We start from the raw sequence: 12261 nt of genomic DNA, 5'->3' as shown, positions 1-12261 counted from the left end.
TTGAGATAAGGTTTCGAAACAAATTAATAAATGACATATTTCTTATAAATTATTTGCTAGTCTATTTTGAGAAGGAACGTGATAATTATTAATGATTTTAATTTATTTATTGAAATAACATTGAGATAAATTGATTTCGTCCCCGTATACCGCGTGTAAGTACGTTCTAATTGGGATAATATCTAAATTTAGTGTAGTTTGATAAAACCATCATAAAATAATATTATATTTGGTGATGGCTGTCACAAATTATAAATAGTCTCAAAATATCGAATTTGTTGTACTGTATAAACAGATCATTCGATCTAATTAAGCAGTACTATCCAATACCTGCGCATGATATCTCAACCATTTCCTAATAATTGTTAGCTATAATAACTATTTGATTACATATTTCAAGAAGCCAGCAATTAGCAAATGTTAATTACTTTCTGTTGCTAAAAATATATATATAGCAGCCTAAATATTAATGCCCAGTACGTACAAACCGTAAAATAGGAAGCGGTTCTCCACTCTTCCCGCCTTATGCTGCTCCCACTTCACCAATTGTAGCAAGACTCTTAGCTGTGGTAATTAAACAACTCCTGCCTTAAATATGGGTTTCTTCCAAAGCAAGTTGATCGATCGACCCCTCGGCTCGCTTGTGGGTTCAATCCGTTGGCTGGCTAGGTCTTGGTCCTCTTACGCACATATAAGGATTAATTGTTGATCGGGGCCGGGAGACCTAGACCAGCTTCCAGTACGTACGTACCTACGACTTTGATAACCGGCGCGCAGTTTCGAGGGAATTAAGAGTGCAAAAGATATAGAACTACTACTACTTGCTAGGTAATTTACATGCAGAAGCAATGACAGAAGCTAGCAAAAATGTTTTTCAGATCTTGTTTTTTGTGTCATTCGCTATTGTTGTTCCAAGCCTTCATGCCAACATCAGTGAATGGGATGGTTATTGGAAGCACCGTTCTGATGAGGCTCTAAAGGCTAACCTCGCAGCCTATGATCCACATCCTGAGAAAATCACTGATGACTTCAACTCTCATGTCGACAAGTAGGGTTTCTAATCATCACTGCATACCCAAATCAAATGTTTTTAGATTTCGTTTGTTTACGTAGTTTAGATGAGATGAGATGTTTTATTAAAAATTAAATAAAATATTATTATAATATAAATTTTTAATAATATTTTTAGTTTGAAATTTGAAAAAGATTGAATTATTTATTATATTTTATGTGAGAAATTGAAAAGGTTGTAATGATGAGATGGAATGAGATGTTTTGTGTATCAAAACCGAGTTATAGATTTCTGACCGTTCAAGCATGCATGTAATAAATCGCGTAGTAATAGTTGTCATTCTTTCGAAATTTGGCATGCAGGGTTTTGACAGGGAGCAATAGCACAAGAAGAAACTTGAAGAAGAACACAGGCCCATGCACAGCCACCAACCCCATTGACCGATGCTGGAGGTGTGACCCCGACTGGGTCAAAAACCGAAAGAAGCTAGCTGACTGCGTCCTTGGCTTTGGCCGTAACACCGTTGGTGGAAAATATGGTCCTTATTATGTTGTGACTGATTCCTCAGACGATGACTTGGTGAATCCCAAACCCGGAACCCTCCGCCATGCCGTTATCCAAAAAGGGCCCCTCTGGATCATCTTTGCAGGCAGCATGATTATTAGGCTCCATGAGGAGTTGATCATGACCAGTGACAAAACCATTGATGCAAGAGGAGCCAATGTGCACATCGCTAATGGCGCTGGAATCACCATACAATTTATCAAGAATGTGATCATTCATAACCTCCATATCCATAATATTTACGCGGGTAACGGCGGACTCATCGCAGACTCTGTTGACCATTTCGGTATTAGGACTCCTAGTGATGGTGATGGTATCTCCATCTTTGGCTCATCCAACGTCTGGATTGACCATGTTTCCATGTCCCAGTGCAAAGATGGCCTCATCGATGCCATCATGGGATCAACTGGTATTACTATCTCCAACTGCCATTTCACCGATCACAATGAGGTAACTTTCTCAATCTTTACTTTTGGCTTTTAAACAGAAAAACTAAGAAAACACCATCTATAACTCGTACTACCCTATCACTATGTAATATAATTCCTAAGCTATAAAACTCTGCAACATTAGTATGCAATAAATGAAAAAAGATCTGATATAGATCACAAGATGTTAATCTAACTAACTTTAAGTGAAAGACGGATCGAGTACATGATTGATAATTTGATGCGGGTGATTCATTCAGGTGATGTTGTTCGGAGCAAGCGACAGCTACTCCGGTGACGAGATAATGCAAATCACAGTCGCCTTCAACCACTTCGGTAGGGGATTGGTGCAGAGGATGCCGAGGTGCCGATGGGGATTCGTTCATGTGGTTAATAATGACTATACGCACTGGCTCATGTATGCCATTGGCGGTAGCAGCCATCCTACCATTATCAGTCAGGGTAATCGGTTCATTGCTCCTCCAGACTTGACTGCTAAAGAGGTATATATACAAATTAACCTTCAATAAAACCAATTAAGAAAGCTACACAAATTAAGTTCTCACGTACAAATTGTTCATTTTTTTTTAATTAATGTTGATGATCAAGGTGACCAAGAGGGACTATGCAACTGAGAGCGAGTGGAGTTCATGGACATGGAGATCCGAGGGAGATCTGATGATGAATGGAGCATTCTTCGTTCAATCAGGGGAAAAACTGAAAAATAAGGCATTCTCCAGGCTGGATATGATCAAATCGAAATCAGGGACATATGTGAGGAGACTCACACGCCACTCCGGTTCGCTTAAATGCCAACCAGGAAAACCTTGTTAATTAGCCATGTTAGGGCCCTTCCATGCAATTTCTTTCATGCAGTACTATTAATAGAGCCTAAATACCCGTGATTGTTATAGTACTTGTTTTGTAAGTCGCATATATTTATTTCTATATATATTTAAGTTTGGGCCGGTTGTCATGGCGAAGAAGATGATCAGAGAAATTAGCAAAGCAAAGTGTTGTTGTAGGGTATATATATGAGAGAGCATGGACAACGAAAGAAAGAAGATCAAAAGGTTTCTGCATGCACCTTTATTTATCTGCGTGCTTTTGATATATATATTCTACTTTGCCATCAAAAGCCATAAGAATATTCTGCGTTAATTGCAAACAGGCATATTGTGTACATATGATCGTGATCTGTATGTGTAAATTAAATTGCACTCACAACAAGACAAAAAAGACTTTTTATCCAACGAGACTGGAAAAAGTCTTAAAATGGTCTCAAAATTGCATTTAAGGCGAGAGAAAAGTTGCCAACGAGTAGCTGCAATTGTCTTGTCGTAAAAATGCATTTCTGAAAATTTTGTATACTGGTTGCAAATAATACTTTTATTGGGAACCTTAATTGTGCCAAAAAAAAAAAAAGTACAAATAATACGGTCGAGAAAGTGGCAATGCAAGATAAAAAGAAAGGTCGATGTTAATGTAAGCCAATATTAATCGGGAACCTTAATTGTGCCCCCATTAAAATGTCAACTGATTGGTAGGGGTGTTAAAAAAAAAATCGAAAAATTGATTGAAAGATCGGATTGGATCGAACCGGTGGGCTCAATCTGGTTTGTAAGCGGTCCGGTGTTGTACCAGTTCTTAAAAACTAAAACCAGTCCTAATTCAGTGCGATACCGATTTTTATATTTTAAAAATCGGTTTAAACCAAATTAGACCGGTATATATATGTATAATTTTTTATATTATATTATATATTATATGTTAAATTACTAATTGATATAACATGAAATTCTAATCTTATTATTCAAACTGTCTATTAATATTATAATTTAAAATTAATCTTATAATTTTTAATATAACATTTGATATAACATATAAATTTTAATCTTAAAATATAAAATTAATATAACATAAAATTTTAATCTTAAACATAAACATTAATATTAAGTTATTAATATAAACTTACTTTTGATATATATATCAACGATAAATACATTTTTGACATAATAAATTATAATATATATCCTTCTTGTAAATGCATTTTTACACATTTGATCATATATACTCATATAAAAAATTTAGAACTTACATAGACTATAAAATTCAATACTATTCTAATATGTGTTAATTATTATAAAATAATATACTTATACCATAATATAAATAGAATAATAGTTTGGCATATGTAAACATAATATTATTATTAACATAGATAATCTGTAAAACTGAAAAAATGGGACCGAAACTTAAAAAATCAAAAGTTTTGATTTTGGTAGTCAATTAGTTCGATATCGATTCTTAAATTTTTGAAATCGGTGTATACCGGCCAGTTCAATTCTACAAAATATATAAAATTAGATAAAATTGAACCGATTATACCCCTACTATTAGGCGAAGCATTTTGTTTTGTAGGAAGTCAAACTGTCAATATTACATTATTGGAGTTTTTTCAATGTTTATTAAACCGTAGGGAAAAATTCCCCTCACCCCACGTAGTATTGATGCAGATCCTATATATATATATATATATATATATATATATATATATATTTATATGACTATTATCATTAACTCATCTCAAAACCAATCATTGATGATGGGGCATCACTACTTTTTCAATTTTACATAAAAAGATTAAACTTATTTCAACATATTTTAAACATTTTAATCTAAAAAGTTAAATTCATTTCAACTTAAAAAAGTTAAATCTATCTCAACGGGCCATATAAATTAAATATTATTATTCACAACTTAACTCAAATTATCTCAACATCTAAAGGTAGCCTAATGTATAGAAATTTTGAAAGTGTATGAATGTGTGTGTATATATATATTCTTATTGATTAACCACATGCATGGTCCACATGATCATCATATCGATCCCCTCGTAACTTTCATCAATATTAATAATTAAACATCTAAAATTTTATTTAAAAAAACTAATTCAAAAGCTTTGCAACCATTAATTGTATATTTTCTAATTTTATTTTACTTGTTAAAAAAATGAGAAATAATATTTGCAGTCGTGGAATGCGCAAGCGTCGTGTAATTTTTTTTTGAAAAAAGTGAGTAAATACGAAATCTATATGATAAAAAATTAATTTTTTAATAATAAACTATACTCTTTCACGAAAAGATTGAGCGACGCTTGCATACTCCACCACTTTACTAGCATTGCTCAAAAAAGATATATTCCCATTCCACAGCGATACAAATTATGCAAACTTAGTTATATAATATATTTTGTGCTCGATAATTTAGCTATTTATATGCACGCGCGGTGGTAGGTCTACAACCATATATTACTTCAACTGAAAAATTTATCATAAAAAAATGTATCCTAATTAATTAAAGACGCACCACAAATTTCTATCAAGAATTTCATTAATTTTTTGTATCCTATAAGAATTAATGTACGTAGGTAGAATAAACACAACTCAATATATAAGACTATATATGAATATATATTGTAAAACTAGAATATTATCATGTGGATATTTCTTAGGATATACCGATCGATCGAAGTGGAAACCAATCAACTCCATTTTGCCTACACGTACGAGACAAGACGACGCATCTATTGCTACATAACGAAACTCCAAATATATATATATATATATATATATATATGTATATATATATATTTATATGAGCTTCAATTGGACGATATATTCAAGAGCAAAATTATATAGATAATGACGAATTATGTTGTCGCCAAACTTCACAAACGATAATTATGCTTTGCGTTGTTTTTCCTAGAAAACAAAAGTGGGTTGGGCATTTTGTGATTCATGAACTATAACAAGCCAAACCTAAGTTGTCTCATGTTATCATAATTTGTCAAACATTGTATTCCAAAGAAATTACACTGTCATTTCATTTATTTTGTTTATTTTATGCTTAAAGTACTTCTGTACGTGCAAACCGAAGATTGGAGAGTTCTACTTCTTACAGCTCAAAAAACTACTTCACCTGATCCACTCGGTACATATCTCTTAGCTATATGTATATATATATATATATATATATATATATGTTAATAGCATGGTTTTAAAAGTTGTGGAAATTAATTAAACTAGTCGTAGTACTGCACCATGCAATATTGCAATGGAAAACTATTATTTATAATTAATTAATTATAATTTTCTTTAAAACTTGATTTGGAGTTTGTTAAATGTACTGGGATTTATCAAATTAAGAATATATACTTTTAAGATTTCAAATTCTTTTAACTGATTTGTGGTCATTCATATATATATATATATAATTTTTATGCTTTGAAAAAAATCATATATATAGTTTATAAGTACTACAGATGCTTAAGTTCTCTACTTCCCATAAACTTATGTTTTCGATTGTACTCTCAATTAATTAATTAATTCATTAGAAGAAAACTGTTTATTTATAGTTAGCTATTTCTTGCTGACTATTTTTTGCTAAAATGAGTATGTTTTCATTGCAAATAGTCATTCTCGTCTCAAATAATCCGTCACAAATGCTCGTTTATTAATAATCTTGCAATTTTGGCCGCTAACCCAACATTGTTAATCTGGGATGTATATCTTGAATGGAATTGTGAATCAAAGGGGGAAAAAAACTAACTTTTTGAACTTTGGTTTTACCGACATTTAACTTAACTCGTTTACAGTGACATGGCGCGGAACCGGATGATTTTGGTTATATCCTTATCACAAAGTTTAACTGTCAAAGTGACTGCTTTGCCGTCTAGTAGAGTGCAGACATTTCAACTTTGTCTCAAATGGAAATGATATCATCGAAAACCTGTCTCTCACTTGAAGAAGTAAAACAAATTTAGCATAAGACAACTTAGGCTGCACAATATATAGACTTCCACTCAGCTAGCTCCTCAACATCAGGCAATAAGATCAGTTGTCTGCCATTGTTTCTTAAGTACTGAGCTGAGAGAACTGAGAAGAAATCTGAAATGGAGATGATCGCAGTGAAATCAGCTATGAGCCAATTAGGAAGCCGTAGTCGCGTGTGCATGATTGAAGGTGATCATCATGCTTGGGCTAATAAGTGCGTCAAGAGGAGGCGAAGATCAGATCCCTCTGCAACTGCTGCAATAAGCTGCATTAATAATAATAATAATAATCAAGGGGACCAACCACAGAAGCAAGCACAAGCTGAACAATCCACTACTACTACCACTACCAGTACTGGCGTGAAAAGAAGTTCAAGATTTCGTGGAGTCAGCAGGTTCGATATAAAAATCTATTTCTTAAGATACATACGTGTGTGTGTGTGTCGTGTAATAGAAGCTAATATATGGCTGGATGCAACACCAGGCATAGATGGACTGGACGTTTTGAAGCTCATTTATGGGATAAGGGGTCCTGGAATCCAACCCAGAGGAAGAAGGGAAAGCAAGGTAAATCACTTCTTGTCATCTTCTTCTTTTAATAAATTCTGATGTCACATATATATGTCCGTCTTGATTACTTAAACTTTCTTTACTCTACTGTTTGCATATTGGAATTGCCGCATGGAGCAGTGTACCTAGGTGAGCAGCTTTATTGCTAATTTAAATTATTTTGCCCATTAGAGAGATCACTAGATTTGTAGGCACTGAGCTTTGTGGCATTGATAATTCATCAGGAGCTTATAATGAAGAAGAATGTGCTGCAAGAGCATATGATTTGGCTGCCCTCAAGTATTGGGGAACATCAACTTTTACCAATTTCCAGGTAACAATTATCAACGTGAATTTTGAAAAACTTTCTTTCTTTTTGTTAAAAATAAAAACAACTGGGGACCCATTTTGTAGTCTTTTCTCAACTCAGGTGGTCTGGTATGATATTTTTGCAGGTATCTGATTATGAGAAAGAAATTGAGATAATGGGGACTGTAACAAAAGAAGAATACTTGGCCACTTTAAGAAGGTACCTCATCTCCTTTTGAAAACTACTTCCCTCAACAAGTTTCCAATGATATCTACAATTTAATTGGCTTTATATTCGTTTGTAGGAAAAGCAGCGGTTTTTCAAGAGGTGTATCCAAGTACAGAGGAGTTGCAAGGTAAACTAACTTTCCAGAATTATGAGTTTATCATTTGACCCTTATACACTATACCCGGCTAACAGAGCCAATTCATGAACTTTTTTGGCAAACTGCAGGCACCATCATAATGGGAGATGGGAAGCAAGGATAGGGAGGGTGTTTGGAAACAAATATCTCTACCTTGGCACTTACAGTGAGTGAAACCCTCTGAATCTCTTGTTTTCTTGTGGTTTTATCGGGCTGCATGAATTTCAAACACAGCAAATTAATGGCTCCATAGTCGCAGAACAATGAAGTGCAACTGATTTAGGATATCTGATGTCATAATTTTTGTAGGTACTCAAGAGGAGGCTGCTCATGCTTATGATATAGCCGCAATAGAATACAGAGGGATTAATGCAGTAACCAACTTCGACCTGAGCACATACATCAGATGGCTGAGACCAAGTCCCAATTCTCTTGCTTCCCAAGAACAAAAGTTAAGCATAGAGTCTCAGCCTATGGGAGTTTTCTATAACCCCACTTCAAGCAAGGGACCATCCGAGCACTCCAATTCCTTAACCAGAGATGGATTGGTCACCCTTAGAAAACAGGACGTTTTCCAAAGTGAGAAACCCATTAGTCCTTGCACCTCTTCATCGTCCCCAACTGCACTTGGCCTTCTCCTAAAATCTTCACTATTTAAAGAGCTCATGGAGAGGAATTTGAATGCCAATGAAAAAGAAACTGAAGCGGATGAGACAAAGTTGCCTCTGTATACAGGAATTGACAATGAAGTTGGGGGGAACTTCTGGCAATGAAACTGGTAATCACTTACTTAAACGTGTTGTGCTGAAGGCCATGCGTTGGCGTGGTCTGGAGTCTCCAGATGAAAAGTTCATATTGCATTTTTGTCAGCACTTCTGGAACGGTACCTTTAGCATCATCCCTCACTAACAACCGCTACGCCTACGTAAAAGCCTTTATCAATTTTAAGAAAGCATATGTATCGTGCTTTGTGGTTGTGCACCATAGATTACCTCTCGTTAAATAAAGCGACTTGTGGGTGCGTTGGGAAATTAAGTGTAACCGGTTCTATCAACACTTCAAAATAAAGCGATTAATCTGCTCCTTTTTTTTTTTTTTTTGAATTTAAAATGACAGAATCAAGGCTAAGCTTTTAAAGAGGTGGACAGTGGCCTCCCTGTGGCAAATTTCTACATGAATAATGTCTCATTTAAGATTGGCATCCCAATTGTACAAACATTTTGGAAACAGATTGATATATAGCTCATCAGGTCCGCTTTGCAACGGTCTGTCCGTTGCTAAGCCATTAACAACGTCCAATAGAAGTCCTTCACGTCAACAATCCCACACAAAAACTATAAGGATCAACACACTGGATGAAATCAATATTTCTGCAGAAAACACAAAAACCACAACCTCGGTTGAAAGAGCCCCTCAAAAACTTCAGACTGTCGCTAGCTACAAGATCTGTTGCCCACCACTATGTTTTGCGTCACCCACCAATTCCATCGCCACCAGCTCAATTACCATCTATTTCGTCGCCACCTGTTCCGTCGGCCACCAAATAACAGACGCCCACCAATTATTTTTTTGGGAATATTCCAAATGAGATTGGGAACAAAGAAAAAACCTGAAGACCTTTTCTACCTATAGTTGCCCATTTGAGTTCTAATGAATACAAAAGTAGCTTTCAAGTTAAAAGAGTGTTAGATGAGAAGTAACTATGAATGTGTTCACTTCGGTTTTCTGAGAAGGGAAGCTTCTATATTTATAGCAGAGAAAATACACTTATGATATAATGACCCAAGGGTGGAGAATCTGGAGCATTCAAGAGTGTTAGAACCAATATGTATGGATGGGATCAAATGACCATGTTACTGTCGGTTAAAGAAAGCATATCTCTTGTGATCCGTAGCTTTAAAAATTGACAGAACACTGTTGTTATGACTCTTGTAAACTTATATTGTAATCAAACGTGAAGGTAAATGATGAATGGAAAGGAATATGAAAGTAGTAAAGAAGATGATGAAAGCCACGGTAATTTCATAAATTGGATTTTCGAGGACTCGAAAACCTCCCAAAAGATCAAAGATCTGACAATTTTCCAAGTTCAGAATGATTCCCTCGTTTTCCTCCTCCAAACTTAACTAGCATGACCCTGACAAAATTACAAGTAAAATGACCAAACAAACCCCAAGTGACTGTTGTTAAACACATCGTTTTAATAGAAAGCAATAAACTAAAACTACACTGTTTACATCAAAGACCCCTGCCTTATAGGCTTACATCAAAACCATATGCCCCTTTTCAAACCGCACTGTTTCATACTCACTAAGTCATCCTCACTCTCACAGACTTCCATTTGCCCTAGCCTCCATCCTTTTTGTATTCTCTTTCTTTAGAGCTAAGATTCTAGCTTTCCTCCTTCCTTGCACACGATCTTCTCACTGGAACCCATAAAATCTCCCCCTCTTATATGACCTTGCCCACAAGATGTGGGTACAAAGTTTTGAGCTTCCACAAGTTTTCCCAAGTGTTATCCTCCGAGGGAGCTCCAACCCATTTAATCAGATCTTCGGCCACGGCACGGTGGTCTTGCTGCCTCATGCGGCATTCCAAAATAGCCTCAAGCTCAGGTATGATCTCTCATGTGTTATTTGTGGGTGGAAGGGTAGCAATGGGTTGAACTCATTCTCCAACCTTATTCTTTAAGCAGGACACTTGAAAAATGGGATGAATCTTGGAAGTGCATGGAAGATCAAGGCGGTAGGCCACAGATTCGAGTCGTTGGACCACCTTGAATGGCCCATAGAAACGGGGAGCAAGCTTCAAGTTGTGGTGCACGACCACGGACTTCTATCGGCATGGCTGAAGCCATAGGTAAACCCAATCTCCTTCCTTGTATTCCCTTTTCTATTCTCTTCATATATGCATATAATTTCATTCAGTCTTGAGCTGCCTTGAGGTTGTTCTTCAAAAGTTTCAAAATTTGGCTCCTGTTTCTCATCAACTAATCAATTGAATCATTATTTAAGGTCCCTGGAATGTAAGTCATTAATTTCAAGGTTGGGTACCCTTATAGAGCCTCAAAAGGTGACAGCTTGGTGGAACTATGATAACTGCTATTATACCACCACTCTGCTAATGGTAGCTATTGTCCCCAAGTCTTAGGCTTTTGACCGGCGTAACACCTTAGGTACCCCTCTAGACTTCTCTTCAAAGCTTTTGTCTGTCCGTCACCCTGGGGGTGATAGGCAGAGCTAAAATCTAGGGTAGTGCCTTGGAGAACAAATAGACTCTTCCAGAAAGAGTTAAGAAACACAGAATCACAGCCTGACACAATGGTTCTTGGAAACCCATATAACTTAAACACTGAAGTAGAGAACACCTGAGCCACATCCTGGGTCGTGTAGGGATGCAAAAGTGCCATAAAATGGCCATATTTAGTGAATATGTCCACAACCACATAGATAATAGTAGCTCCTTTGGAACTAGGCAAACTCTCTATGAAATCCATAGAGATGTCGGTCCATGCTTGTTGTGGTATGGGTAGGGGTTGGAACTAGCTGGAGGGATTGCTTCATATTTAACAGCGTAAAACATATCACATTCTTGCACCCACTTCTTTATGTCTTTTTTCATGTCAGCCCAATGAAAATCTCCTTTTGCTCTCTAGTATGTTTTAAGATATCCTGAATGCCCAACCATAGGTTTAGTGTGAATGTAATGAAGCACATTTTCAGTAAAAGGGGACCCTGATACTAACATCAGCCTTCTTTTCTTTAAAATGAGCCCTTGCACTATAAAGATGGCCTTAGGAATCTCTTGTTGTTCCCTTGCCTTAGCGATCAGATCTGTGAACTTCTTAGACAGCGGGTAGCTCCGCTTCAACTCTTCCACCTAATCTAGTTTTGGAAACATTATCTAAGCCAAAACCCCTTTTGTGGAGTAGCCACTCTCCCATTTTCAAGAAAGAGCATCGACAACTCTATTCTTCTAGCCCTTATTAAATTCGATCTTAAACTCATACCCCATCAGTTTAGTGAGCCATTTTTGCTATGCTTCCATGCCAATCCTCTGTTCTAATAAAAACTTCAAGGCTTGCTGGTTTGTTTCACTATGAATGACTGTCCCAATAGATAGGAGTGCCAATTTTGAACAGCCGTCACCAAGGCGAGTAGTTCTCTCTCATACATGGAGAGGAGAAGAGCTTTTCCCTTC

General features: G+C 36.0%; 2 protein-coding genes across 2 annotated transcripts; both read left to right on the top strand.

Annotated features, from left to right (window-relative positions):
- The first annotated feature begins 599 nt into the window (after positions 1-599).
- Positions 600-3142, top strand: LOC108985018 (pectate lyase-like). Its single transcript, XM_018957142.2, has 4 exons — positions 600-1048; positions 1375-2026; positions 2265-2507; positions 2614-3142. The coding sequence occupies exons 1-4, from the start codon at positions 849-851 to the stop codon at positions 2836-2838; spliced, it is 1320 nt and encodes a 439-aa protein (XP_018812687.1). The 5' UTR covers positions 600-848; the 3' UTR covers positions 2839-3142.
- Positions 3143-6958: 3816 nt separating this feature from the next.
- LOC108985020 (AP2-like ethylene-responsive transcription factor At1g16060) lies at positions 6959-8834 on the top strand. The gene is made up of 8 exons (XM_018957144.1): positions 6959-7233; positions 7323-7405; positions 7529-7537; positions 7633-7721; positions 7843-7916; positions 8002-8052; positions 8151-8227; positions 8371-8834. The coding sequence occupies exons 1-8, from the start codon at positions 6959-6961 to the stop codon at positions 8832-8834; spliced, it is 1122 nt and encodes a 373-aa protein (XP_018812689.1).
- Positions 8835-12261: the final 3427 nt, after the last annotated feature.

The sequence above is a fragment of the Juglans regia genome, chromosome 13, assembly GCF_001411555.2.
Source record: "Juglans regia cultivar Chandler chromosome 13, Walnut 2.0, whole genome shotgun sequence".
Classification (NCBI taxonomy): Eukaryota; Viridiplantae; Streptophyta; class Magnoliopsida; order Fagales; family Juglandaceae; genus Juglans; species Juglans regia.
This window is presented reverse-complemented; position numbering and strand designations above follow the sequence as displayed.

What these genes read in the sequence shown, in the direction of transcription:
- LOC108985018 (XM_018957142.2), top strand. Translation starts at nt 849, where the DNA reads ATGACAGAAGCTAGCAAAAATGTTTTTCAGATCTTGTTTTTTGTGTCA. An exon ending in TTCAACTCTCATGTCGACAA is followed by an intron (nt 1,049 to 1,374) that starts GTAGGGTTTCTA and finishes TTTGGCATGCAG; the next exon opens with GGTTTTGACAGGGAGCAATA. An exon ending in CAGACTTGACTGCTAAAGAG is followed by an intron (nt 2,508 to 2,613) that starts GTATATATACAA and finishes TTGATGATCAAG; the next exon opens with GTGACCAAGAGGGACTATGC.
- LOC108985020 (XM_018957144.1), top strand. Translation starts at nt 6,959, where the DNA reads ATGGAGATGATCGCAGTGAAATCAGCTATGAGCCAATTAGGAAGCCGT. An exon ending in AGATTTCGTGGAGTCAGCAG is followed by an intron (nt 7,234 to 7,322) that starts GTTCGATATAAA and finishes ATGCAACACCAG; the next exon opens with GCATAGATGGACTGGACGTT. An exon ending in TCTCTACCTTGGCACTTACA is followed by an intron (nt 8,228 to 8,370) that starts GTGAGTGAAACC and finishes TAATTTTTGTAG; the next exon opens with GTACTCAAGAGGAGGCTGCT.